This window comes from Anopheles darlingi, chromosome 3, assembly GCF_943734745.1.
Source record: "Anopheles darlingi chromosome 3, idAnoDarlMG_H_01, whole genome shotgun sequence".
In the NCBI taxonomy this organism is placed as follows: Eukaryota; Metazoa; Arthropoda; class Insecta; order Diptera; family Culicidae; genus Anopheles; species Anopheles darlingi.
In genome coordinates, this window is record NC_064875.1 from 31,916,091 (window position 1) to 31,943,438 (window position 27,348).

The window sequence follows — 27,348 nt, forward strand, 5'->3', positions numbered from 1 at the left end:
TACCAACAGAGTTACTTCTGTGGTAGTAAGTCCTAGTTGAAGTCTAACAAAATTGCAAAATGCCGTATTAATTTGTAGACATTTGCTAGGGGTTTCCAGCTTGCTCTCGCCGGGTTTGGTTTTAATATTCCCTATTTGCTGGGTGGTGGACACGCGCTTTGTGCTTGTTGGTGTCCGTTGTCTTGGCCCCCAACGCTGGGTTGTTGGGGGAGGGGAAAGTTTTCCGAGGATGTATAATAGACCTGCGATCCTTGGTTCCTGTTTTGGTTAGAGTTATTGTTGTACCTGTTGTTGGTATTGTTCCCCTGACCGTTCCGGTTGTTTTGGTAATTGTTGTGACCGTTGTTGCGATAATTGTTGTTGTATCGCTGGTTATTCCGGCGGTCGTTGTTCCCCTGGTTATTCCCGTGGTATTGGCGGTTTTGGTTTCCGCGGTTCCTGTTACGATTGTAACCGTTTTGGTAGTTGCTGTGCTCTGTGCGGAAGGACAGAACACTTGTCGTACCTTGGTTCTCGTTCTCGAGAACCTTCTCTACTGCTGAGGCCATTGTATGAAATTGGCCTGCTTTTAGCAGGATTTTAGTTTCCGCATTCTTCACTCCCGAAGCGAGCGCCTTAACGCCTGCTTGGACGGCCATTTTTTCCGCTACTGCTGTTGGGATGCTGTTGCTTATGTAAGCTTGCTCCAGCTCCACAGTGAGCTTCTCCACCTGCTCAATGTATTTAGTAGCGTCGCCCGACTGCTTGGTGGCGTTCAATTTTGCGACGATTGATTCGGGCGAAATGACCTGTCTGCACTTTAACTCGAGTGCTTTTATGATGTCGTCCACCGATGCTGGGTTGTCACCAACCGCTAACTTGGCTTTTCCGTCGAAACGTGACAAAATCAGTTGGATTGCCATTGCCTTGTTAGTGTCGGTGATGATCGTTTTGGCAGCCCTAAGTGCAGCCACCGTGCGGTTAAGTTTTGTGCTGTTCCCGTCATATTCGGGAATTAATGCCGGGAGGGTCTTAAGTAGCTCTAGTGGCGTTGCCATTTTTACGCGTTTTGTTACAAGGAACGTAATTAACCAAGCTACTGTTTTGAATGATAGCCTCTGCCTCGCTTCTAGTCTGTGATTTATGGCGGTTTTGATTTCGCCAACCGCTGTCCTTATTAACGTCAGATATTTAGGCTGTAATGCTTCGTCTAGTTGCTCTATTATAACCAGAGTGTGTGCATAGTATTTGTTAATTTGTTCGAGCTCTTCTTTTAGTTTAGCTTTGTTAGACCTAGTGTTTGGTTTCTTATTAATTAGTATTAGTTTTTCCGCGAGACTTGCCCATCTTGCCTTAACAGCTTCCTCCATTTACGCTTGATGCTGGTACTGGATCTGTCTGGTTCCATCAGTCCTCGTTTGCGTCTTACGCAGTACTAAGACCTGCTAATCATGCCGGCGGACTTCGCTGAAGTTGCTACCGCCGCTGCTGTCGCACTGCTGATACGATTGTTGTCCGGGACAACGACTGCTTGCTGGTTCATTTCCGAACGTGAAAGATATTCAGTTGTTGTAAAACTGCGTCCAACGAGCAACAAAGTTATCGCGATAACTTCTCGCCGGATTTGTATGGGATGACGTTTGTTTGCGAAGTTCTCGTCGAGAAATTCTCCATCATTCGTCATCGTCTGGACGGAGTTTAAGAATGTAGCCGGCTGTCACACCAAGAGTCCTCGTGGGTGTGGTTATACGGTGCTAAGGCCTGCTGCAACCGTCCTTGCTGCCTTTATTTCGCATGACCTTTTCCATTTCACTTTTATTCTTTCCACTGTACACTTTTTGCATTTCTCGCCACTGTCACGACACTACACTTTGTCGCGACTGTCACGGTCGCCATGTAACGGGAGGACAGAACTTCGGACGACGGGCGGACAACACTCTTTCTTTCAAGTGACGGGCATAGCCCAATTCACAACAACGCGAAATGATTACTTTTAGCTCACGGTCAGCGTCGTGGCCGTGATGTGTCAGAAAAGGGTCTCGCCCAGTTTATTCGTTACATACGGTATTTATATGGTTAGTTCTTAAAGTTAGAGCGGTTACTTAATTAAAGGGAGACAACTGGAGTTGGTGACCTAATTTGAATAAGTTGACCACGCCCCGCTTTCGCACATTTGGGTTTCACTTGGTCGGCGCAATTGTTTACATGTGGTGCGCACATGCGTGCGCGTGAACCCTGGTGGACAGACGCCGTAATGTTTATGGGTTTCGGTTTACGCAGCATGTTTGTAAACCGGAACCCGCGTTACTGTTCCGCGTTCTGTCGGGTTTCGAATTCCGCAAGAAGTTCTGACCTTCCCCAAATGTCCGAGTCTAGTGTTACCAAACATTGGTCTGACCCAAATTTGCTCTTGGCCCGGTTTTCCGGGGTGGTCCGTTGGTGACACTTGATGCGCTGGGTGCGCGGCGAACTTGGGATCGGTAGGTGGCATGCAAGAAGCATGTGTGGCATGCCAGCGCTTTGGGTGGCATGCAAGTTACATTATGCATGGCCGCCACAGTAGGTTACGTTGTTTCTAGCGATACTCATTGCTGACCATTGTACAAAAATATATAGGCAATGATCCATGCAGAGAGCACCAATTATTTTCACAATGATAATTACTCTTTTTGCTAGCGATTCGATTTTTTGCAATACAAATATTTTTGATGTATTTTACTTCACGCAACGCACGCAACGTTCCGTTCCGCAACCGGTGTGTGGAACGCTTTAAGGCCAGGAAAATGAAATTTCTTCCACTAATGGAATAAACTACAGGAAATTATGATGTACCTATAAATGTATTTTTATCCATTCTGTTTGAAGTTATCTGCACAGGAGCCAAAAACACTCTCTCCTTCATCTAATGAAAATCGAACATCTTCACCGCATTCAACTCTACGGAGAGATGCGGAGAGGAAAATAATATGAATCAACATTCAACAAAACGGCTATATTGTTGTTACCTGGACGATACAAGTCTTGCACTTTTATGTATGACGAGTGTCTCACTCGGTTTTTATACCTTCTGTATGCAAATACGCTTAAGCAATTTGTCTGGTTACCCATATGGCTGTAGTGTACGATCGCCGTTGTTCCATCGTGTAGTATCTCGATTCTCTGTGTAGTGGAAAACGATGAAAAGAGAGCTTAAGACAGACGATCAAACCTATTAGTAAGTCTACAGTGAATGCTCACACTGATGGGATTAATTATTGTTTTCTCAACTACAGTGTGGCTTTCCATCGCGTAGCCGATTGGAATGCTGACTTCTATAATCGTTCCATTTGAATGATCATCTCTATCCTCCGGAATGAAGCTACAACAAATACGAAGCTCCTTCATCCACTCAGTGGAAGTCGCTAGCTTGGTCATTTGTAATTCGAATCGGGGCTTAAAATGGATCAAATTTACACAGTATTTCCAATTGACGTGAATCACACCGAAACCGGAACTGGTGATGATCACTGATAATTTTCTTACATTAGCCGGGATGAAATAAGTCGTGATGTTTTCTTTAAATTCTGAATTGACATGCATCCTTTTTATAAACCCGTCGTAATATAGTAACAGATTACAGTTGTTTTGAGGATTATTTAAAGAATGCTCATCCGCTAAAAATGTAAGAAAAACTTTATCAGCTCTTTAACGAAGCCATGTGTAACATACTGCGACCACTCACGATAAACAGTTAAATCAACTGGTATGGAGTCATGCCTTGCCGTATTGTCCATTAAAAGCGGAATATCGAACGATTGATTGGAAGGAGTATCTCCATTGAAATGTATTCGTTCTGATCTCCGAACGATTACATCTTCCGGAAGAACAATAATGATTTTCTTGAAGCTATCGGATATTACTCCTTGCATGATCGATGCATTTACTCGGATTTCCAACTCCCCTAGCTTCATTGCTGTTACTAGAAACGAAACTGGTACATCATAATTCGGTGGAACAGATACACTTTTCGTTTCATTCGTATCTGAATTAGACAATAGACAAAAAAAACACGAAATCAGATGCTGTCAACCTTCAACATGGATCACATACCTTCTGAAGGACGATCGATAAACTTAATTTCATTCTTTGTATTAAACATCGTCACGGTGGCCTCAAACACTTCTTGCATTGAACTGAAAATAGTAAAATGCAACGATATCGTCTCACCTCTTTTGACCGCGTGTGGCAGGTGGTCCAAAATGAAGAAGATTTTAACGGTCGAGAACGTGATCGGTTTCTTGACGACACCCAAACCATATTTAGGATCAATTGTAATCCCAGTTATGAACCAAGAGGTTGTTGAATGAGGCACTGTCACTTCAACTCCTAACCTCCCTGATGGAGGTATAGTCAGATTCTGCCACAACCACGACTCCCAAAAGTCGGTTCTGTGGGGACCAGGCATGCCGTAGCGAGGAGCGTCTGGATATATTGCACGGGTGTTACGCTCAAAATTTTCTAAAAGTAAGACCATTAAATTCAAAAGTTATTTATACTATTCTTTCGTGTGCACTTGCCTTGAACTGTGATTGTATCATCAGTAACCATTGCAAATATTCCAGTGCTCTGTTGGAAAGGTTTTGTTGAACAAATTGTAAATTCATGTTGATAATCATGTCAGGTAGTTTAAACTTACCGGCTTGAATTTATATTCATAATGAAATGCAGGATAAAGCGTATAAAACACTTCCCATACATCTGCAAAAAAGATATCGTGATTCCCATTCAGCTGCAACAAACGTTGGTCATACGCTGCCAATGCCACGAACGCTCCTGGACGGCCGCGGATGCCTAACTCGATTTCGTCCCCGGGATCAACACCATCTTCGCCGATGTTTTCTTCGATTTTTATCTCAAGCTGCAATAACATTTGAATTATTGCAATAGATCATTAATTTGAATTAATTGCTTCTCTTCTTCTGGTGTCTGTGTTTTATCATTACCGGATTACCAAATTCGTTGATAGAAAGGTCCACATGGCCATATATCAATCTTTTGAGCACAAAAGTGTAAACTAAGATTGCCGATCGAGGGATAAGTTTATCAGACATCAACAGTTGAAATGTGTATCTGTTCGTTTGGTTCGGTCGAAACGAACCAAACTGAACAATGTTTCCTTTGGTAACTACGTAGTACAGAAGATGTGTCATTTTATGGGAGCACGTAACCAATAACCTGAACATTCGGTTAAATTTGACGCTGCAATGACAAAATAATTAGCATTTTCCCGTTGAATTGATTGAAAACTCTTTCATTAGTACCGTGTTAGTAATTCTACTTTGATGTACTTATCTTCAAGTAAATGAGCACCATCAACGATCGCAATCGATTGATTCAGGATTCTTCTATTACCAGCATACACCTATCGTTAGGAGATCCAATAGTTCATGTCATTTCTATTTTTCATGATTTTGCTAAAAGACTCACTTGTAACAACTTGAGCTCCGTTGATTTATTCGTGACCATTGAAAATGAAATTTCACCATTCATATCACTTGTGCAATTTTGCCGATATACTTGATTCAGTCCTTTAACTACAACAAGTAGGGTAACATTTTTTACTGGTTCATCATTATGATAAGAGACTTTCAATCTGGTGGTGAATGGTGATCCCTGATGGTACGTGAGTCTTTCATTATCCATCGTCACAATGTACTTGTTTTTGTATACCGATATCTTCTGCTTTTTGCAAATTGTGCGATCTGAAAACATGAAACCAAGGACAGCAGTAAGTACTTAATTGACAATCATTATTTACCGCTAAGTCGAGTCCATTACTTGTGTATTGCTCGGTAAAGTTGGCATTCAGAACCGCAATACTCGATTCAAATTCAATTTTAAGCTTTTTCTTTAAAGGTATATAGATTTTACGTATTCCACACACTTCCCATGTGTGGGTCTCACTTTCTATGTTATCTCCATCGTATCCATTAACCGAGATGATGGTGAAATTACCCCTGATAGATCTACCTAAATAATTTTTAACATCAATAGTAAGATTGAGTGCCTGATGCTCTCGAAGTGGTATAACCGTTGGAAAGATATTCAACTCAACAGAATGTATATCGTAATTTCTCACTTCGAATGTTTTCGTAGCCAAACGATCACTTTTATCCGTTGCTAGAACTTTGTATGTTCCCAGTACTGGTATGATAGGTATTGCTATTTGGTTTTCAAATATCCCGCTGTAAAGACTGACATTGGACCATTGTCCTATCACCTTATACTTCGGATCGAACGCGTATACGGACACCGATGTTTCATGTGAGGTGGCTGGCTTTACATCAGTATCTATCACAATCAAACGAAACTTTAGCATTTCGCCTGGTTTGATTACATGTTTGTTGAACTGTATCAATCCAAGACTTTTTTTAAAAAAGTTAGAATAGAAGAGCTTAGTTTCCTGATATATGTTAACGACAGAACTAGTGTCCGGATGTTTTCCTTCGATTACTATTTTGTAATATACTTTATTTTGTAATATACTATTTTGTAATATACTAATATACTATTTTGTATACACTTTGAAAGTAACATTCGTGTTTGTATTTGCCGTGACCTTCACTGTTTGCTCGAGATTTAACACAATGGAACGATTATCATATTTTAACCCTTCCAGGCGTACGTTTAACAAACAATCGTCGCTAGTTTCATCTAGGATGTTACTGATCGCGATCGTGTAATCTAGATTTTCTTGAATAAACCTGGGCCCAACGATCACCACGCTGGGAAAGTGAAAATGTACTTTAGATAACGAAGACCTGAGTTACATATGTTCTACATACGTTGCGCCGACGGTGATGCACATGAGGGCAAGACACAAACTTAATTTCATCACCAACTTCATATTTGATCCGTGTTTTCTATGCGTTCGATACGGTTGCCAGTTACTTAAGGACTGAGTCAAATCAACTTCGAGTACGGACATAATTGGTCCCACAATGAGAAGATTGAAACGTTGCCGGCGTTATTAAATTTCTTGTTGGCTAGTTGCGCTTAGTAAGCTATGTCCAATCAAAAAGCCTTATTTACCGCAAAAACTACCGCAAAGAGAAAAAACAACAAAAACCTTATGGATTTTGAAGCATCAAAGCTGTGAATACATTGTTGCAGCTATCGCATATGGTCTGCATTGGATGATTTATACATCAGAAAACCCCCTGTAGCTGTATGCAGACGGCTGTATTGATAACTACAATGTTTACTGTAAGTTGATGAACCGCGGCTAACGTGAGTCAAGCCATTTCTGTTTGGAATTAAAGACGTTCTTTAAGAATAAGCTTAAAATTCCAAAAATCGTGTCTACTTTCGTTTTTTCAATACTGAAATGAAACTCGTCCACTTTTTGTTTATATCAGTAAGGAAATCCCTTGTGTAAGGGTCGGTTTGGTAATAAATACTCAAATGAATCTATTTATCAGTAAGCAAGTAAGGACTTTTGGAATCCATTTTTTACTCTTGATTATCCATTTAATTACATTTGACTTATGATGTTGGTGATGATCATTTTTATTACACTGATCAATTTTATCCACTCGTTGGGCATCCGGGTACAAGAAGGGATCGCTATTGGTATAGTACAGCTTTATAGCGATCACGGTGCTCTGGTTCGACATCCGGCAACGGACTCGGTTTGTTGTAGTTTAGGGTAGCATCGCTCTGGAACTTGAACATACCAAAGAGACGAGATAACTGACCCTTAGAAGGATATTTGGGACCTTATGTGTGTTTAGAGAGCCGGTCATGTCAACGACAGAATAGCTCATGACAATCCAATCTATAAAGCCCGCTTAGACCTACTTACCATAAGATGAAATAGACCGATGTGATAGACTCAAATTGAGATCGAGAGACGGCATCGATCGAGAAATTACTGATGAATAAAAAACATGAACGATATAGGAATATGGCCCAATGTATGCCAATCTTCGGACAGGACTTCACTATCCCACACCCCAGTAATCATTTGATGAGTCTTCGTTTCTTCGGCTGCACCTCTATACTTGATTTTTATTTTTGTCTTTTTATTTTTCACTCAACGGATATCCTTTCGTGTTTCTTTCAAGCTCGATGGTAGGTTCTAATTCGTATCAACTAGTGAAGGTTCTTGTTTGTCGTAGAGTTGGTCGTTTAGTAATTCATCAATGTGCTGGGCCCATCGCGAGAGGACCTCTGGCTGGTTACTGATCATGTCATCATTCGTACTGCGACCACAGAATACCTTAGGTGCCGTTGTATTTCGGCACCCTGCTTCCTCTAGATCGTGGATACGTTTTCCTCTAGATCGCGAAATCTGTCTGGCTCTAACATGCGTTTTTTGATCTGGGAAATTTTCTCCTTTTTAACCATTCAAAATCCCCTCTGGTTGCCCGCGTCCTATGCTGCTGTTGCGCTTCTTGATACGCACAGTTTTTACGTTCCGTCACTAGTCTACATTCCTCGTCGAACCAAACTCCAGATCCAGGGAGTTCCAATGACACCGTCCATGAATGATTTCGGCACAGCTCGGCAGCGCAGCACTGCAGATTTTTGAGCGGACCATCGTCCGAACGTATCGTTCTCGTGACGTTGCAGGATTCCCCAGGGGTTGGTGTTACCCATTTACCAAAGCTCAGACATTCCGAGGGCATGTTATTGCTCTACGCGAGGAGAACCCATGAGCCCCGCAAAAATCTGACGAGACCTGATTAGAAAAAATGCCAATAATAGCCCCCTTTGTTGGGCTAACTAGCTCAAATTGCAAGGAATATGCCACAGATGAATCACACCAATTTTGTAGCAAAATGATAAATCGCAATCAACATTCCGCCATTATCAAAGCATCGAACGCAATAAGCAAGCGTAACTACAGTAGAAACCCGTGCGTGCGATCAACATTCGAGTGCCCTGCACTATTCGCGTTCACCGATAATAAAGGCTGGACATTTCTCGTCGTTGGAATGATTAACCCATCATCGCATCTAACCTGAGTCACGAGAAACCCAGTTGTTAGTAGTAAGTGTTTCTGGCTCACGTTTTGGACCTTTCGAATTAAGAAGATGTATGTAATATTCGTCTAGCGTGTATGAAGTATACCGTTTAAGGATGTGTTATACTACGTGTGAGGTTGCAAAAGTGACTCCCAGATACCTGTTATATGCCTGTGCTATCCACTACACGACGCAGGTAAACGAGTATTCTTCCACTAATAAAAAGAAACTACAGGAGATTATGATTAAAGATAAATGTATTATTATCCACTCTATTTGGAGTTATTTTATGCACAGGAGCCAAAAACACTCTCTCCTTCATCTAATGAAAATCGAACATCTTCGCCGCATTCAACTCTACGGAGAAATTCGGAGAGGAATATAGTATTAATTAACGTTCAACAAAACAGCTATATTGTCGTTACCTGGACGATACAGGTCTTGCACTTTTATGTATGACGAGTGTCTCACTCGGTTTTTATACCTTCTGTATGCAAAAACACTGAAGCAATTCTGCTCGTTACCCATATGGTTGTAGTGTACGATCGCCGTTGTTCCATCGTGTAGTATCTCGATTCTCTGTGTAGTGGAAAACGATGAAAAGAGAGCTTAAGACAGACGATCAAACCTATTAGTAAGTCTACAGTGAATGCTCACACTGATGGGATTAATTATTGTTTTCTCAACTACAGTGTGGCTTTCCATCGCGTAGCCGATTGGAATGCTGACTTCTATAATCGTTCCATTTGAATGATCATCTCTATCCTCCGGAATGAAGCTACAACAAATACGAAGCTCCTTCATCCACTCAGTGGAAGTCGCTAGCTTGGTCATTTGTAATTCGAATCGGGGCTTAAAATGGATCAAATTTACACAGTATTTCCAGTTGACGTGAATCACACCGAAATCGGAACTGGTGATGATTACGGACATTTTTTTGTCATTATCCGGAATGGACTTTATCGCGATGTTCTCAACTGTAGTGATGTTTTCTGAAGTTATGACCAGCGATCCTTTTGCTGTGCTGTAATGGAGTGACACGCTACAATTGTCTCGAAGAACCTTTACAAATTGCTGAACCGCTGAAAATTAAAATAAAACATAAGTTACTTAACGAACCAGGTGTAACATATTGCGATCACTTACGATGAACAGGTAAGTTAACAGATACTGTTCTCCATAGGTTAAGCTTTCTCTTCGTGGGCCCTGCATACTTTTCAAACCCTCCTTTCTCATCAATGAAAAGCGGTATATCGAACGATTGATTGGAAGGAGTATCTCCATCGAAATGTATTCGTTCTGATCTCCGAACGATTACATCTTCCGGATGTACCATAATGATTTTCTTGAAGCTATCGGAGATTACTGCTTGCATGATCGATGCATTTACTCGGATTTCCAACTCCCCTAGCTTCATTGCTGTTACTAGAAACGAAACTGGTACATCATAATTCGATGGAACAGACACACTTTTCGTCTCATTCGTAACTGAATTAGAAAATAGATTTAAAAAAAAACATGAAGTCAGCTGCTGTCAACCTTCAACATGGATCACATACCTTCTGAAGGACGATCGATAAACTGAAGTTCATTCTTTGTATTAAACATCGTCACGGTGGCCTCAAACACTTCTTGCATTGAGCTGAAAAGAGTAAAATGCAACGATACCGTCTCGCCCCGTTTGATCGAGTGTGGCAAGTGGTCCAAAATGAAGAAGATTTTAACGGTCGAGAATGTGATCGGTTTCTTGACGATACCCAAACCATATTTAGGATCAATTGTAATGCCAGTTATGAACCAAGAGGTTGTTGAATGAGGCACTGTCACTTCAACTCCTAACCTCCCTGATGGAGGTATAGTCAGATTTTGCCACAACCACGAATCCCAAAAGTCGATTCTGTAGGGACCAGGCATACCGAAGCGAGGGGCGTCTGGAAGGATTCCACGTGCCTCAGGCTCATATCCATCTAAAATGGAAGATTAGTATTAAATTCAAAAGCTGTTTGAAGTTCTCTATCGTTTACACTTGCCAGGAATTGGGATTGTATTATCATTAGCCAATGCGAATACACCATGCTTCTGTAAGACAATTTTTGTTTGCGGAAAAAAACCCATTAAAAATTGCTAAATCAGCAAATCCTGTATCAAATAATTGAAATACACTCACGTCTATGATATTATATAAGTAATTGGATTGTAAAGAATATGGCTTATTGAACATTTCCCAAACATCTATAAAAGAGATATCGTGATTCCCATTCAGCTGCAACAAACGTTGGTCATACGCTGCCAATGCCACGAACGCTCCTGGACGACCGCGGATGCCTAACTCAATTTCGTCCCCGGGATCAACACCATCTTCGCCGATGTTTTCTTCGATTTTTATCTCAAGCTGCAATAACATTTGAGTTATTGAAAAAGATCATTAATTTCAATTAATTGCTACTCTTCTTCAGGTGTTTGTTGTATTTACAGGGTTACCAAATTGGTCGATTGATATATCCACGGCACCATGTATCAAAAAATTGCGCACAATAGTGATGACTACGATTTTAGATTGAGGAATAAGCTTATCAGACATAATCAATTGGAATGAGTATCTTCTTGTTTGGTTTGGTCTAAACGAACCAAACTCAACAATGTTTCCTTGTGCAATTGCGTAATACATAAGAATGGTCATCAAATCGGTTAAATTTGACGCTGCAACGATGAGACAAAAGTTAGCAAGTTCATGTGCAATTGATTGGATTTGATTCAATTAACAGGTACCGTGTGAGTAGTTCTACTTTCATGTACTTAGCTGCAAGTAAATGAGCACCATCAACCTTTGCAATCCACTCATCAAGCATCTTTGCGTCGCCCTCATACACCTGCCATTAAGAGATCCAATAGAAAGTGTATTTTCTTCTTTTCGTGTATTCCTCAAAAGACTCACATGGAAAAAATGGAGTTCTGGTGATGCAGTTGTGGGCATTGAAAATTTGATCTGTCCCTTCATGTCACTGGTGCAATTTTGTGGATATACTTCATTCGCAATTTCAGCTACAACAAGCAGCAACAGGGTAACGTTTTTTGCCGGCTCATTATTCTGATAAGTAACAGTCAATGTGACGGTGAATGGTGATCCCGGGTGGTACGTCAATGGTCTATTATGTATCTTCACGTTGTATTTGAATCTGTACACCGTTATCTCCTGCTTTTTGCTAATTGTTCGATCTGAAAACAATTGGTCAAGGATATCAGCCAGTGTTCAAATTACAGCCATTATTTACCGCTAAGTCGAGTCCATTACTTGTGTATTGGTCGGTAAAGGTGACATTCAGAAACACATTGGTCGAACCATACTCAATTTCCAGCTTTTCCATTAATAGTTGATAGATTTGTTGTATTCCATTTACATCCCATGTTTGAGCCTTAGTTATTATGTTATTTCCCCTGGATGTATGAACGGAGACGACGGTCAAAATACCCCTGATAGCTTTGCCAAAAGAATTTTTAACATCCACAGTTAGATTGAGTGCCTGATGCTCTTGAAGTTGTGGAACCGTCGGATAGATATTTAAAACAATCGAATGTATGTCATAATTCCTCACTTCGAATGGTTTCCATGAAACGTAACGATCGTTTGCTCTAATTTCGACAAAGTACATTCCTAGTACCGGTATAGTAGGTAGTACTATTTGGTTTTCAAATATTCCGCTGCATAGACTAACATTGGACCATTGTTGTACAATATTACGATCTGGATCATTCACGTATACGGACACTGATTTCTCATGTGACGAAGCAGGCTTTAGATCACCATTGACTACGATGACACGGAACTTTAGAACTTCGCCTGGCGTGATAACAGGTTTGTTGAATTGTATAAAACCTCGAGTATCTCGAGAAAAGTAAACATAGCTGAGGGAAGCTTCCTGATGAATGTTGAAGGTAGAACTACTAGAAGGTTGTTTGCCTTCGATAATAATATTGTAATGTCCGAGATCAATAAGGTTGTCTGGCATCTGCAAAAGGTTAATCATAAACTATATTTTGTAAAGAATGTAGCCGATATATCTCAAAACTCACATTGAAGAATACCATCTGGTTTGTACCTGCCATGACCGTGACCGATTGTGTGAGATTCAACACAGTGGAACGATAACCAAGGTCGAACCCTTCTATGCGTACGTTTAAAAAACAGTCGTCGTTAGTTTCGCCAAAGATGTTACTGATCACGATTGTGTAATCTCGATTAGGACGAATAACGTTGGGCCCAACAATCAATATGCTATACAAATGAAAATGCACTTTAAATATCAAGAACGAGAGATGCAAATGGTCTACATACGTTGCTCCTACATTGATGCACATGAGGGCAAGACAAACACTTAATTTCATCACCAACTTCATTTTCGTTCCGTGATTTCAATGCGTTCGATACGGTTGCCACTTTCTTAAAGACTGAGTCAAATCAACTTCATATTCGGCCAGACTTGTTCTCATCAGAAGAAAATTTAAACACTGCCAACGTAATAAGTGAATGTTTGCGCGTTGCACACAGTCAACTACGCGCAATCAGGAATAGCCTTATTACATTTACTGCCACAAAAATATGCAAAGAACGCATTATAAAGTTTGGAGCAGCAAAGCAACGAACACATTATTTTGGAGGAGCTGATTAGCTCCCGTACACACAGTTCGCAGCTGTTGAAGTTGAAGCACAAATTATGTTCTGCATACGATGATTCATGTATCAGAAAACCCCAAAATGGTGATTGTGTTGATGACTGAAACGCTCACTGAAATATGATAAGTTTCAAACGTTTTAAAATGATTTTATATTTGCTAAACGTTTGTTTCCCTATTTCTTGTACTATTCATGTTCGTGTCGGTAAAAACGAAGAGAATTAATTGATGGAAACCAGTTAATTCTAGTTTTTCAAACATGTCTATCACTTTTCACAAAAATAAAACAAACGGCTGTATCCCGACAACCGCTGTTATTGGCATCTCAAAGATACTATTTTTCTGCTTTAACTACAATTGTTATTACACTGAGCGCAATACTAAAGGTATTTTTTCATTTTTTCAGCTGGTTTCGGCAAGATGATTCCGGGACGACGTCTCGGAACAGATACAAAATGTTCGCGATGCGCGCGTAGGTGCGCCTGATTTTCTAATCCCACTCGACGAGTACTGATATCCAATATTCTTAAGATTAGATGTTCCATGTGCAAAGATTTCGATTGGCATGGTGCATTTCAAGCGTAGCATGATCGATTGAATACATCTATACATACAACGGTCACTGTTATCTACATTCATGATTTCTTAACCGAACGAGAACCGTAAGGTTACTGCTATCAATGGTACCGACTACCGTATCAAGAAGCGGTTTACAGCATATTTGGGGCAACTGAGAGTTAAGGTTGGAAACGAAAATTATTTAGTGAACCTGCTGATCACCGATCTGTACTGCATTCCTGCGCAGAGGAACCGCCAGATTCAACGAAGACACGACGGGGATGATCAGTGATCGCCGTTCTTTGCGCAGAAATCGTTGGAACAACTTACTAACCCGTTCCCTTTCTATTTAAAAAATATAAATTAATTCGAACTTTAAATTTTGCCCATTTCCCCAAATCTAACATATTGCCTAAATATGCTAAGATCCAAATGTTAACAAAAGGTAAAAATGTTGCCAACGATGTAGTAAGGTGTTCTATTTAAGTATCTTAAAAACTTTAAATTGTTTTGATATGAGTAGATGTACCAAAAAAACATTAATTGAGATTGAGAGTGAAATTGACTGCCCTTTACTCCATTCATTCATGTTAACGATATTTAACTGAAATACTGTGCTTGTTATGGGTATTATCTTAAAGGCCAGGGTAATAATGTATTACGAAAGTATTAACTACCTACTCCCCACACAGAGAGCTCAGAAATTGCTCTATATCTTTTAGATGTCCTATCATCATACACAGTTCTGCAATTAAATCTTTTTGATAATCATAAAGAACACAAGAAAATAAGAACAAATCCAAAAATTGCATGCAGAGCGAATATAAATTATTCTAGGCATCTTGGAGTGTTGAGGATCGTCACAATACCAAAAGAGGCACACACGGCCAGTTTCACCCTGGATATGTTCGTTCGTCAATCAAAATTCCCGCATCGTATAAAAAGCAACATAAACAGCAGGTAATGATAACAACGCACACTTTATTTACACCTAATTGTTCAACTATGCTGCATGTGGCTTCGCATAAACCGGCATCTGTATGTTGAGCCCATCCTTCGATTCGAAGAACGTATAGGACAGCGTAATCGAGTCGACTAGCTCCATCTTCGGATCTTCGATGAACTCGGGATCGATGTAGAAAAACACCGGCAAATCAACCTCCTCGTGCGGGTTAAGTTGCTGTTCCTCGAAGCAGAAGCACTGTATTTTGTTAAAATAAGCCCCGGCCTCGAAGGGAATCACGTTGTACGTGCTGATGCCGATTACCGGATGATCCGTGGGGTTTTTGGCAGAATAAAATGCCAACGCAGTCTCTCCCGGTACCACCTAAAATAAGGGTAAGATGCATTAGTACTTCTCTCCCGGAAGTTTGTCGCCAAACTGGCCGTAAGCTTCTTACCTTAATTTCCGTCTGCTGAGGCTTAAAATTCCAGCGCATCGAAGCACCGATGTCGGCATTGAACTTGATTTTAATAACTCGATCTTTTACCCTCTGCATACTCTCCACTTTTTCACCGTCGTGTCCCTGACTAGTGGTACCACCGTAGCTGTACGCTTGGCAGAACATCCGGTATAGCGGTACGGCCGCATAGCTTAACCCAACGGTCAGAACACCGACCGCCGCAACATAATACGTGGTCGTTCTTATCCTAAAATTCCGACCGGGATCCGGCCCTCTTCCGCCGAGCCACCGTACTGGTTGATGTAAAAGGGTCTTCCGGAGCTCCCTCATGATCGGCTGTCCCACGGCAGTGCGAGCACAGTAAGTCAGCATTCTCGAGGCGTTTGTCTTCAATTTTATAGATGTCTTTTTCTCTAAAACTATTGCACTTTGATTTTTAAATTCATTTTTGCACCGAGCGGATTTTTCTGTTTACGCAAGATTTGTTTTGATTTCGTGACATTACGCCATTTTGACAGCCGGCTCGGTGGTCGGTGTTTATGGCATCGGTTGCAATACTTCAAGCGGGTTTTAACGGGAGCCGTTTTATTTAAATATTGTTTTAAAAAGAGAATTTTTATTTTAAAAAATCCGTACAGATTTTTAAACCTACTTTCCATTCAATAATTTTGTTTTATGTATTTCCTTTCACAGTTAACAAAACCAACACTTTGCCGGCGAAAACGAACGGAGACCGTTGCCATGGAGACGGTTTTTGTTTGTTTGGTGGTACTTTTCATTTCTCCACTTCTTTTCAGATCATTTTTGTATAAAAACGCCGCTGGGGAAAGTAAACTCTAGTGCACGTGATGAATTTTGATCTGGACGATCCCCTGGACGGTTTGCTGAGCGATGGCAGCAACGATAGCCTGTTCGGTAATGAGGGGACGAAAAAACCGGCCAAAGCCAGCAAAACGAGTAAAATGGAAGATTTATTTGGTATCAAATCGTCGGAGGGTCCGAAGAGTATTACCAAACCGGATCAAACGACGGGCTCTGGGGCTCCGGATAGAAATCAACCTGCATCGCTGGACTACTCGAAGCCCTCGACATCAGCGACCGTACAGCAGCCCTCGAGCTTAACGAGCGTGCAAGGGAAGAAATCCGGAACACCGGCCAAAACGACGAATGCCCCAGCACTTAAACCAAATACACCTCAGAAGAAAGAGATTTCATTCGATGATAACGACCTGCTGTCGGATCTGGGCTTCGATCCCAAGAAACCCAAATCCAAATCGAGCATCCTGGATGATATTCTCGGTGGACCATTGGTGGCTTCGACGAAGGAAGTTACGGCCAAGAGTGTGGTCGCCAAACCCAGAACGAGCCTTACGATAACGAAGGAAGAAGGACCATCGGCAACGACGACGATGACGACAACATCGGGGAATCTGTCTCGTCAGTCGACGGAAACATCGGAAAACGTACAAACGGAAGCCACGGTAATGGGTGGATATGCGCCAAGTGGCGCAGGCTCATCACTAGCACCCCGACGTAGTGGTCGTCGGCAATCTTCCATTTCAGCTCTTAACGATCCGTTGGGTTTGTTTAGCACTCCCGCGGAAGACAAACCGGTGCGCCGTGAATCGAGACCATCGGCCAAGAAAGGTGGAGCAGATTGGCTGGGATTAAATGAAGATAACAATGCGAATGATGTCGATCCTGTCCCAGTGCTATCGGTACCAATTAGTAAACCTCAGCCACCGGTGTCCACCACTAGCACCACTGCGGCCATTCCGGCTGCGACTGTAAAAGTGGTCGAAACAGTTGCTCCAACAAAGCAGGAAGTGCAGCCGAAAACGGAAGAAGATAAAACCATCCGGCCATTGATCGTACCTGATCCTCAAGTATTATCAAGTACAATGCAGATTGTGAACGCAGAAACGGAAAGCGCCCTGATGGTGATGGAACAGCAGGACTTCCAGTTGTCCGTCGTTAATCGGATGAAAAATCAAGAGAAAGCTCTGTATGATATGCAGCAGAAGCAGAGATCGGTGCTCCAGAAACAGGAAGCACAGTTTAACGAGCTGCTGCAGAAACAACTCCAACGGCACAGTGCCCTGGAGGAGCTGCTTTCGAAGCAGCAGGAGCGAATCAATGCCAACATTCAGCTCATCATGAATCAACCGGCCTCTGCGACATTGCACTCGCGTCTCGATAGTGGCGCACCGTTTAGCTCCTCAGTCGGTGCGACGCCCGAGGGCCAACTTGATGATCCACTTACCAAGGTAGAGCTGCAGACCGACGTGAAACGGTTGGAAATGGAAAAGCTTCGGCTGGAAGATCTGATCGCCAACTTGACGACGAATCATGAGCAGGAGTTGTCGCTGCTCGAGGTAAGCTGCAAGAAACAAACGGGATTTTTGGAAGAAAGCCTCAAGATCATGGAAGCACGGCTGAAAAATGATAATAAGCAGCTGGAAGAGTTTTATCAAACCAAAGTGCACACCCTCGAGCAGGAGAAAACGAAGCTGATCGAAGATCATCTGGCGCATGTGAAGGAAATGGAGGAAAATCATCGAAAGGTTATTGAGAAACTGAAGCAAGGGTACGAGGAAAGCTTGGAGCAACTGCGGCAGGACCATCGGGAGATGATTAGCACGATACGTGAATCAAAGCTGCTGGAATTTTCTGTCGTCCAGGAGAATCAATCCTACCTACAGATGCTTAAGAATGCCTCAAGCTACCTGGAGAATGCATCGGGCGATCTGCAGCAGCTGCGTGACACGTTGCAGGATCAGATTGAGTTCAGCCAGAAGGAGAAAGACCTGCAGCTGAAGGCACGCGAGAAACAACTGGAGGATCAGCAGAGACTCCTGGAGCGAACACGTGAGTCGGCTAATGAAGAAAAGGTTCGTCTACTGTCTTTGGTGGAGCTACTGGAAAGCAAAGTTACAGAAATGACAAAGGTGAGTAGCAAGGAACGGTGAACACTCCATTCCAGTCCGTTAAAAATCTCGCTAATTCTCTTTTAGGTATCGTCCCAAGAACGTTGGGAATATCAGCAGAAGTGTGTCAAGCTCGAAGCGGAAAGGCAGGGCTTCGAGAAGGAAAAGCAATTTCTTCGAGAACGAAATCAGCACGAAGAGGCTCGTATTGCCGAACTGAAACTGCTGCAAATGGAAGAGCATAAGCGGTCGCAGGAAAAGCTTGGCCAAGAACGGCAAGCGTTACTCGAGCAGAAGGTTAAACTCGAGACGATGGCTCAACTGCAGTCCAGTAGCAGCCAGCTGAAGGGAACGACCTCGCAAGCGGAAATAGACGCCGCGATAAAAGTAACGGAAGAAGCGACTCGACAAGCGGACAAAGAAAAAGATCGTTACTTACAACTGCAGCGTCAGTTTGAGACAAAACGTCGTGAGTTGCTATCCCGGGAAGGCCATTTACGCGAAAGGTCGGACGAGTTGGAATCGGCCATAGAACGGGCCCGGCAGAGGGAACGAAATGCCGAGAATGTGTACCGTAGCGTCCGGAAGGCGGAACAGAACCTGCAACTCAAGATGCAGCTTGTGCAGCGACAGTTTCGTGAGGTGTCCGAGCGGGAAGATCGCCTCGCAAAGGAAAAGATCGAGCTCAGCAAGGAGCGGCTGGAGCTGCAAGCCGTCAGGCGGAAGCTACAGCAGACACGTTGCAGTCTGTGCAAGATCGGTGAAAAATCGCAAGAGATCGGCGATCTGCTCACCACCAACACCGACTCCGTAGCCGACGATCTGAAGCTGGAGGCCAACTTTACCGAAATGCAGCACCGGTTGGATAGCACCGGTATGAAGCTGGACCACTACTTCGATAGTGATGTCGATCGGCAGATGAAACTATTTCTGCAGCGTAACCGGGTAGATCAGTTGGATCTGGCAGACTTGGATGGTATCTTGCTTGATGAGCAGCAGGGCCGTCAAAGGGCCGTTGGAGAAGATCCTGTTATGTTCAAAATAGACGCACTCTTATCACCAGAGAAATTCGAACCAGATCAGAACGACGATCAAAAGTGAATTAATCATGTTGGTCAATGAGAGCATCAAAGGATCTGCGTCAGCTGATCGCATCTGATTGAGATCTCCTGTTTCAGAAAGATTTTACTGTAGCCATTTAGTATTCCCGGCCACCGCCACACCTGTGAGTTAATAGACTGATACATGTAACATAAGATGAATAAATTAAACGAATCTGTGAGGACACCACGCTTTTGAAACGGCTCAATTTGAAGGAGCTTCCATTACCCTTCTAAAACGACATAGTAAACGAGAAACATCCCTCAAGAAACGGTTGCTTCGGTGTTGATCGCGTATAAACGCCACTGATGCTGCGCAGTACAAAATCCGCCCAAATTAATTGATCGAGAAAAACAGGCTTACTGAAATTTGTTAATTATATTATTTACTTATAATAAGTTAAACAAGTCCTTTTTGCCACTAAACAAGGTAAGTGATACGGTCCTTCTAGTATCAAGTTGTTGTAATCATAGGTAGTTAATTGCTTAATTACCGTTAGTACAAAACATGTGCTTTCTTGGTTTTGTCCTCGGAATCACGCTTCTTTTCTTTGGCTATAAAATTGTTAATATCAAGTCCATACAGAGTCATTGACGGTGCTACCATAGTGGAAGGATTGGTACTCAAAAATTTGACGATTTTTGTAACTACTCTCCACGTTAAGTGTACACAGACCAGCCACATTAACAACCTAGATTACATCCTGAAAACATATCTGCTCCTACATATAACATGCCGTTTGATGATACCTTCGATTCTTTCAGTTAAATAACCGTAAAATTCGACGCAGCGCGGGTCATACTTTTCTCTAAATAAACTGAAAGCAGCAGAAGTTCATGTGATTTCGTCCGATAGAAAGAAATCACAATGACATCGTGCAAATGTAAAATTTTTATCAAAAACCTCCCCGATGAGGTAAGCTGAGAATGTTAGATAGAATATGCACTGATATTGTTTTACAAACGTCTGGTTTCTGGTGTCTTTTCATTCTAGGTGCTCTGCATTATTTTTGACTATCTCGACATTCAAAGTGTGAAAAATGTATCTCGCACGTGTAAGAGATGGAACAGTGTTGTCTTCCATAGCGCATATATAAGTAGATTCATGTTCAATATCGATATACCAAGCCCAAACATGCTTTTCGAACATTTGAACCAACGAAAACAAACGATCAAAAGCCTTGTTAAGGAATTGATGTATACTGTGAAACATACAGAACGACAGTATAGAAACTTACGCCTCGTCTTAAAGAATGATGTTATTAATGTCTTTCAATCGATGTGGGATGTAATACACCCAAAGCTCACAGCATCTATCAGCTCGTTCGATCTTATATTTGGACTTTTCACCAATAATTATATTATTCTTCTAATAACGGATGCAATAGAGCAGATGCCAAAGCTACGATCCCTATCGCTAAAGTCAAACGGTTTCGTTTCCTTACACGATGTTGTACCAACGATGCGCAGCACTACGGTGGAGCATCTGAAGCTGGATACCGCAGGATTCATGGTTGATATGCCGCAGCTACGATCCTTCAAAGGTCCTCTGTTTTCACTTCTTCGACCCGTCAACAGCCCTCATCCACTAGTGTTCGCTCAACTTAAGCAAGTCAAACTAAAGGGCAACGCTAGCAGAACAAATGAATTGGCAGTTGTTCAACGAATCCGACTCGTCGATAGCATGGAATTCTCCAGTGAGTTAAGCGATAGTCTGTTTATTGCAATTTGTGATACTTGTACCTCGCTGAAGGAATTACACTTTCGTAAAAGGCTGCTACTGTTTGATCCGCACCACTTAGATCATCTTTCCATGCTTCGCGGCCTTCGTTGCCTAACATTTAAGTCCATCAGAGCTTATCGAGATTGTGTTCTAAACATTAACTTACGGAAACTAAGCCAACTAGAGCAACTTGATTTGGGATCCACTGCCTTGGGTGCTGCAAGTGTGTTAACTCTTCCAAATTCGATTAAAACCCTTGTATTGCAGATTGATAATGAGAATGAACAAAATCTTATATACAATATCATTAGCTCTTTGGAACACTTGACGGATCTGTGTTTGTGTAGCGCAGAGAGCGAATGGCGACCTTCAATTGAAACGTTCAATGCCTTATCGCTTCTTCGACATTTAAAAATTTTGCAGTTCTGCTGTTGTCATATTACAGAGGATTATTTCCATGGAGTACAAACTCCCATGCATCAGGTGCGTAGGTTGGTGCTCAAGCATTGCTATATACAATGCAACACTCTTCTCATGGCGAAGCTCATATTTCCAAACGTGTCTCATGTGGAGACCTCTAATAAGCGAAATTAAGCAGCTCCGTTTTAGATAAATCAGTTTAAAACAGCTTTTCAGAGCCAGTCTTCTCAATTTCCTGTATTCACAAAGTTGCTATTAGGTTGTACCTCTTCATTCGGTACATGAAACGATATGAAATGGGGAAAAGAACAAATAACTGCCCAAGAAATGAAGGCGCGTACAGAACAAAATCCCAAAACACTCCTTTAGGTGTTGACCAGCAGTCCAGGACTATGTAATTTGAAATGAAAAACTGAAATAAAAAGGATTTGTATTCACAAACAGAACATTCCGTGCTTGCTACGGGATAATAGAAAACCTTCGTCCATTATTGGTTATTTTCCGCGGTATTCGTTAGCATGGTGAGTAGCTTAAGTCTAATTTCGAAAGCACACAGGGGACTGCATGCAATGCAGCCGCATTAAGGCCATGCAGGATAATACTCTTCTTTGTTCAGCTGTTGTTTCCATCAGCACTCCATTAGACGGTCTATTTAATCCATCATACATGGAGTATAACATACATACGCTTCTCGATAGTATCGTTCCACAGCCAACATGTGTCTGTTTAACTGAATTTCTATGTTTTTTTTGTAAACATTAAATGATAAGATTATCCATTACATCTCAGTTCACATGACTGATCAAACGTCGAATATGGTTCGAAGATTGAAATGATTTGTGATTACACTTGAACTAAAAATGATTTTTATTTCAGTTAAATCTCATCGAAAGCTATGAATTCGAATTGCTATTTTGTCACAAGGAATCCCTCGCTACGATTCTGCTCCTAACCGTTCTCTGCTGATTGGCCAGCATCTGTGCGGCAACGTTGCGCGTCAGGCGACACATTTTCTCAAAGTTGGCGTACTTGAAATCTATCGAGGCCGACTCGACGATCCAGCGATTGTGGTTCCACAAACGCTCGAAACCACCGGGGTAGGATGAGTTGCAGGCGAGGTACGCAAAGTTCATCACAGCAACCAGCTGTGGCTGACCGTTTTCGAACATCACTAGTGGGCCACCGGCGTTTCCCTGGATCAGTTAGAAAAACCAAAAGGTTTACTAAGCAAATACAAGCGCGTAAACCAAAAGGTTTACTAAGCAAATACAACGTGACTTTATAGCAAAGAACCACCGTACCGTGCACACACTTCCTTCACCGTTGGTGTAGATGCAGACACGCGATTCCGAGATAATGTTGCCGAGACTGAGCGTTTGAAGCAGTTCGCTACATCGGCCATTCGATATCGCGATCGCGTTAATCCGCTGTAGCCTAGGTTTGTAGTTTTCAGGCATTGCATACTCCTGCCATATGAGTGGTAGTACAACAAAGATTAGTGGCCAAGTGGCTCAATATACGAATGCAGCAATAAACATCTATGTACCGTATCCGCACCCCAGTCCGTGTACTGCACGTATGTGTTGTCCTGAATCGGGCCCTTGCGCAGGACGATCGGTTGTACGCGCTGGTTAAAGCTGATCACACCGACCGTCTTCAGCAGCGCCACATCGTGACGTGCCTCGATGAAGCTAAAGTTCGGATGAATCACGTACGAGCCGATCTCCTGGAACTGATCGTTGACACTTGATTGCAGTTCCACCTGGCCAAGGCGTACCCTCGCAAGGGCCGGTAGCTCTTGTCCCGGATACACTCGATACAGTTTCACTATAAACGATGCCTGCGTCACGACGAAGCGAAAGTTAAGGATCGCTCCACTCGCTAGGTGCCGATCGGGATCAAGTAAGCGTATCGACGCTTGATACGGGACATCTTCTGCACTTTCCACTTCCGTACCACCTGCCATTCGCTTCGAACGGATAAGGTTCTGTGAGGGATTCTCAACGAGGAGCGGATGGACACCGGGCTCACCACCAAAGATCGGAAGACAAACCAACGAAATAATCCACAGTTCGAGCAGAGGTCTCATGTTGGCGAAGGAACTTACACCACTAACTCATCGGTTTCAGTGAGCAGATACTAAGACGACTTCTCATTTGCATAGCTCAGCGATAAAAAACATATGTTGTGAGTAATGATCGATTAATCACCGGGCAATTATGTTAACGTGTACTCCCCCCTCGTCTGTCGATAATGCTAGTTATCATCATCATAAATATCATCGATCAAATCGATATCAGTTATCGGATACATTACTCAACACCAGAAGGTGCGGAACTCCCGATGGATGAGAAGTACTCCACAACCCCGCAGTGAGTCAACGTTTAATGTTGTAAGTGTTTTTTATTACCATTTCTACGTTTGTAATACAATAGGGTTTCCGTTTTTTTAGTAGAACGCTAGTTTGGCATCCATCCCATTCTTTAAAATTGATATAATTTCCTGGTTTACACACATTGAGCTTTTGGCGACCGCAAAAAACAAACCAAATCAACGCTCCTCACCGCTTCTTCTTCGCCATGCCTCTTTTTTTCTATCTTAATGCCAATATGCTTGTGTCACCATTTTAAGCGAACCGTGTTTAACATGAGTTTTGCTTCGTAAAAACCGCAAACTACCAGCTACTTGCGTCATAAATGTAACATCATTCCAAACATTGGGTGTATTTGTGTGTTAGTAATTTTTGATGCAATGCAAACACAGCGAAGGCAAATGATTTGATTGTGGGGTTATCGATTCAAAAATTTTCTTTTTATCAAAAAAAAAACATCAGCGGCGAACCATTTCGTTCCCCCACTCTCTAGAGTCAACATTTGATATCCGTGATCGAGTAACATTGGCTAGCTAATAATCGAGTTAGTCTTGTAGGGTTATCGTGAAGGGTCAACCATGTTGTTAACAGCGGGTATTCAAAACGAAAACACTCATGTTGCTATCAAGCAAAAGGCGCTTGCATCTTTCCTCGCAACTGTGCGACTCACTCTATCTTCAACACCAATTTGGCCAATGATCTCTAGCGGTGTGTTTGGTTTGAAACCGTTGCGCTCTCTATCTCTCTGTCTCTCTAGAGGATGATTATTCCTGCTACAACACACGAGCGTCAACGTTAAGGGTAAGCTCAGAACGGGAATTGTTGAACGACGTGACGCTACTATGAAGGCTCTGTTTGTTATCACGTTTCTCGTATATAGTGGCTTCTATATGCCCCGTAGTAAGGAAACAGCTAAAGAGCTGAAGGATTCATTCTTGCTCGAACGGTGTTTGTCTACCCGAAGTATGGAGGAATTGCTTTCTTGTTCTTTCCGTTGTTTTTTATGGACTCTATATCCGTAATGCCTCTCGTCTATTATTACCCTTATACTGCGCTTCAAGAAAATAAGCTAGGTATCAGTATCAGTAAGAAACGTCCCTTCGTCTCGTCTCGTCTCTTCAATAGCAAAAATTCATCTTGCAATGTTCTCCACTTTCTTAGGATATAAATATGTAAAATATAAAACTACGAATATTGCTTACATGCCTGCGGCGCTCAGCACGATTCAGCAGCATAATGCTTCTTTTTCTTCTTCTTCTTCTTTTTCTTCTCTTCTGTTTTCTATTCTCAGTTTGTCTCAGTTATAGTATATAGAACCGAGCAGGGGCAGACAGATACTTAACGATTATCCATCCGTGAATCTGGTCTTGAGTAACAATTCATTGTCGGGTACTACACTATAACATTCTTCAGCAGCCCGGCAGCATCGTGTCTTTGCGCCATATATTTACACTGCCTTCACTTCCAGCAGCTGCGGATAGTTTTCGACCACATTCAGTAGCATCGTGTCGATGTAGTGCTTCAGTCGACGGTTTTCATCTTCCTTCTCCTGGAACGCTACCTGCAGCTGTGGGAGTATAGTTGGAATCAAGTACGGGTGGTTAATATATTTCCGCAAGCTTATGTACAGCATATTTTTGGCGATTGTAAAAGAGAGAATCTAACCAACACCTGTTAGGACCACGAGTGTGCAAACATAGAAGCAGACGTAGTGTGCGCGCAAGGATTAGAGTGAAAACCGTAGAATCAGAATGCTGGTGAGCCGAGAAGAGAGCCGTTACAATCCGAATATGCGTCTTGTAAGTATGTCGTACGAGAAGTAGTTTAAACCAATCAACACGAACACATTGTTTTATTCATTTTGTTCAAAAATTGTCAGAATTCATTGCAATCACACGAAAAACAATTTTAAACAAATTAAAATGAGTAAGTAAGAAACGAAAACTTGTAGAAAAGTCATAGTATTGGCAAAACTTTTGAATATATTAGGCGAGTAAAACCAATCAATGCCAGATGTTAAAATAACCAATAACAAAAAAACGATATTCAAGAAGTCAGCAGAAAGATTTGAATTGGGATTAGCACTTTAATTAAACAAGGCATCAAAAGATAGATCACAAAGAAATCGATTGAGTATCACAGTAAATAGTAGATCATTTACTAGTATTATACACGGAGAATGTGTTTCATTTTTATCAACTAATTCAAACGATAAACATTAGTAGAAACGTTTTTCTTTATATACATGCTGAATTGTGTTCAATAGTGGTGTCATAGCTTTGGCCAGATTGTGGCTTATTCTGTTGTCGATGGTTAGTAGGTCCACAAACATTAGTTAATGGCAAATGCTGCCTTCCCTCAAATTACACACAAGTGCTTGACCATCACCATACACAAGAAAAAACAAACTAGTAGAGGGTATTTTCAAAAGCAGCAGCAGCAACAGTAGAACAAGAGAGAACACACGTATGAGAAAGTCTGTCGTGAACGTCAAACTAACCTGTGTTAATGACGCTAAAGTGGACGAATCAACGGTATCCTGTGAAAAAGGGGGTAATAAAGAAGAAGAAGAAGAAGATACAGAAGCGGAACACAAAACAAAACTAGAAGAAGAAGGAGGGAGTGAAACTCTAGGTGGCATGATGATGATCTAGATCTTGTCGGTGGTTTTCCGGTAAACCTTTGTCAGCAAACGGGAAAGTGAACGGAAAATGAATCGGACTCCAATCCTTTGTCTTTGAAGAATTCGCCTACTAGTGACGTAGGTGATTGATAGTAGGCTTCGGAAGGATCGTGATCGGTGATCGTGAAACATGAAGACAATAACAACAACAACAACAACAAAACACCTGAACCCAACAACCGCGCGAACGAAAGCTCCACTGTTTGCAGATTTCGAACACCGCGAGGCACAGCGCGAACTACTAACCTGATTCTGGCTCATGGCCTCTAGCTCCTGGGCAAGGCTGTTCGTCGGACCGTTCAACAGATTGCGTCCTTCCTCGATGCTACGGGTCAGCATCATCGCTTGCAGTTCCTCGTTCGCTTCCTCCAGGGCTTTGCTCTTCTGGCGCAGATCATCCATCTCCTGATGCAGTTCCTCGAGCCGCAGCGATTCGGGCGATGTCGTGGGCAGTGCTGGACCACGTTCCGATCGTAAACGTTCACACTCCTTACCCAGCTCAACC

The 27,348-nt window shown here is 42.1% G+C and overlaps 6 protein-coding genes across 22 annotated transcripts in view; 1 reads left to right on the top strand and 5 right to left on the bottom strand.

The window, feature by feature from the left end:
- Nucleotides 1-131: 131 nt before the first annotated feature.
- On the bottom strand, nucleotides 132-1,037 carry LOC125955441 (probable cyclin-dependent serine/threonine-protein kinase DDB_G0292550). The gene has a single exon (XM_049686576.1). It carries the CDS (start codon nucleotides 1,035-1,037, stop codon nucleotides 132-134), a length of 906 nt encoding a protein of 301 aa, XP_049542533.1.
- Nucleotides 1,038-3,367: 2,330 nt separating this feature from the next.
- Nucleotides 3,368-10,800, bottom strand: LOC125955443 (uncharacterized). Its single transcript, XM_049686577.1, has 4 exons — nucleotides 10,547-10,800; nucleotides 3,701-4,000; nucleotides 3,462-3,632; nucleotides 3,368-3,411 (listed from the first exon to the last, which is right to left on the bottom strand). Exons 1-4 carry the CDS (start codon nucleotides 10,623-10,625, stop codon nucleotides 3,368-3,370), a joined length of 594 nt encoding a protein of 197 aa, XP_049542534.1. The 5' UTR covers nucleotides 10,626-10,800.
- Nucleotides 10,801-15,177: 4,377 nt separating this feature from the next.
- LOC125956178 (cytochrome c oxidase assembly protein COX11, mitochondrial) lies at nucleotides 15,178-16,093 on the bottom strand. Its single transcript, XM_049687795.1, has 2 exons — nucleotides 15,617-16,093; nucleotides 15,178-15,543 (listed from the first exon to the last, which is right to left on the bottom strand). The coding sequence occupies exons 1-2, from the start codon at nucleotides 15,989-15,991 to the stop codon at nucleotides 15,220-15,222; spliced, it is 699 nt and encodes a 232-aa protein (XP_049543752.1). The 5' UTR covers nucleotides 15,992-16,093; the 3' UTR covers nucleotides 15,178-15,219.
- A 374-nt stretch (nucleotides 16,094-16,467) lies between these two features.
- Nucleotides 16,468-19,647, top strand: LOC125955444 (fas-binding factor 1 homolog). The gene is made up of 2 exons (XM_049686578.1): nucleotides 16,468-18,567; nucleotides 18,634-19,647. The coding sequence occupies exons 1-2, from the start codon at nucleotides 16,468-16,470 to the stop codon at nucleotides 19,645-19,647; spliced, it is 3,114 nt and encodes a 1,037-aa protein (XP_049542535.1).
- Nucleotides 19,648-22,752: 3,105 nt separating this feature from the next.
- LOC125956181 (plasma kallikrein-like) lies at nucleotides 22,753-24,051 on the bottom strand. Its single transcript, XM_049687798.1, has 2 exons — nucleotides 23,091-24,051; nucleotides 22,753-22,982 (listed from the first exon to the last, which is right to left on the bottom strand). The coding sequence occupies exon 1, from the start codon at nucleotides 23,876-23,878 to the stop codon at nucleotides 23,285-23,287; it is 594 nt and encodes a 197-aa protein (XP_049543755.1). The 5' UTR covers nucleotides 23,879-24,051; the 3' UTR covers nucleotides 22,753-22,982; nucleotides 23,091-23,284.
- Nucleotides 24,052-24,172: 121 nt separating this feature from the next.
- The window catches only part of LOC125956155 (rab11 family-interacting protein 4B), a 62,497-nt gene continuing 59,321 nt past the window's right edge, over nucleotides 24,173-27,348 (bottom strand). For 14 of the 17 annotated variants that reach the window (XM_049687756.1, XM_049687754.1, XM_049687755.1 and 11 more), the window contains 3 exons: nucleotides 27,090-27,348; nucleotides 26,661-26,699; nucleotides 24,173-25,727 (listed from right to left, as the gene is read on the bottom strand). The exon at nucleotides 27,090-27,348 is cut by the window's right edge and continues 36 nt beyond it. In XM_049687756.1, coding sequence (XP_049543713.1) covers nucleotides 25,608-25,727; nucleotides 26,661-26,699; nucleotides 27,090-27,348 — 418 coding nt within the window. In that variant the 3' untranslated portion in view covers nucleotides 24,173-25,607. The remainder of the gene's footprint in view (nucleotides 25,728-26,660; nucleotides 26,700-27,089) is intronic. The other 3 variants (XM_049687759.1, XM_049687757.1, XM_049687753.1) reach the window with 1 other exon arrangement.

What these genes read in the sequence shown, in the direction of transcription:
- LOC125955441 (XM_049686576.1), bottom strand. Translation starts at nt 1,037, where the DNA reads ATGGCAACGCCACTAGAGCTACTTAAGACCCTCCCGGCATTAATTCCC.
- LOC125955443 (XM_049686577.1), bottom strand. Translation starts at nt 10,625, where the DNA reads ATGCAAGAAGTGTTTGAGGCCACCGTGACGATGTTTAATACAAAGAAT. An exon ending in AGTTGATTTAACTGTTTATC is followed by an intron (nt 3,633 to 3,700) that starts GTGAGTGGTCGC and finishes TTACATTTTTAG; the next exon opens with CGGATGAGCATTCTTTAAAT. An exon ending in CATCACCAGTTCCGGTTTCG is followed by an intron (nt 3,412 to 3,461) that starts GTGTGATTCACG and finishes ATCCATTTTAAG; the next exon opens with CCCCGATTCGAATTACAAAT.
- LOC125956178 (XM_049687795.1), bottom strand. Translation starts at nt 15,991, where the DNA reads ATGCTGACTTACTGTGCTCGCACTGCCGTGGGACAGCCGATCATGAGG. An exon ending in CTCAGCAGACGGAAATTAAG is followed by an intron (nt 15,544 to 15,616) that starts GTAAGAAGCTTA and finishes CCCTTATTTTAG; the next exon opens with GTGGTACCGGGAGAGACTGC.
- LOC125955444 (XM_049686578.1), top strand. Translation starts at nt 16,468, where the DNA reads ATGAATTTTGATCTGGACGATCCCCTGGACGGTTTGCTGAGCGATGGC. An exon ending in AAGTTACAGAAATGACAAAG is followed by an intron (nt 18,568 to 18,633) that starts GTGAGTAGCAAG and finishes ATTCTCTTTTAG; the next exon opens with GTATCGTCCCAAGAACGTTG.
- LOC125956181 (XM_049687798.1), bottom strand. Translation starts at nt 23,878, where the DNA reads ATGAGACCTCTGCTCGAACTGTGGATTATTTCGTTGGTTTGTCTTCCG.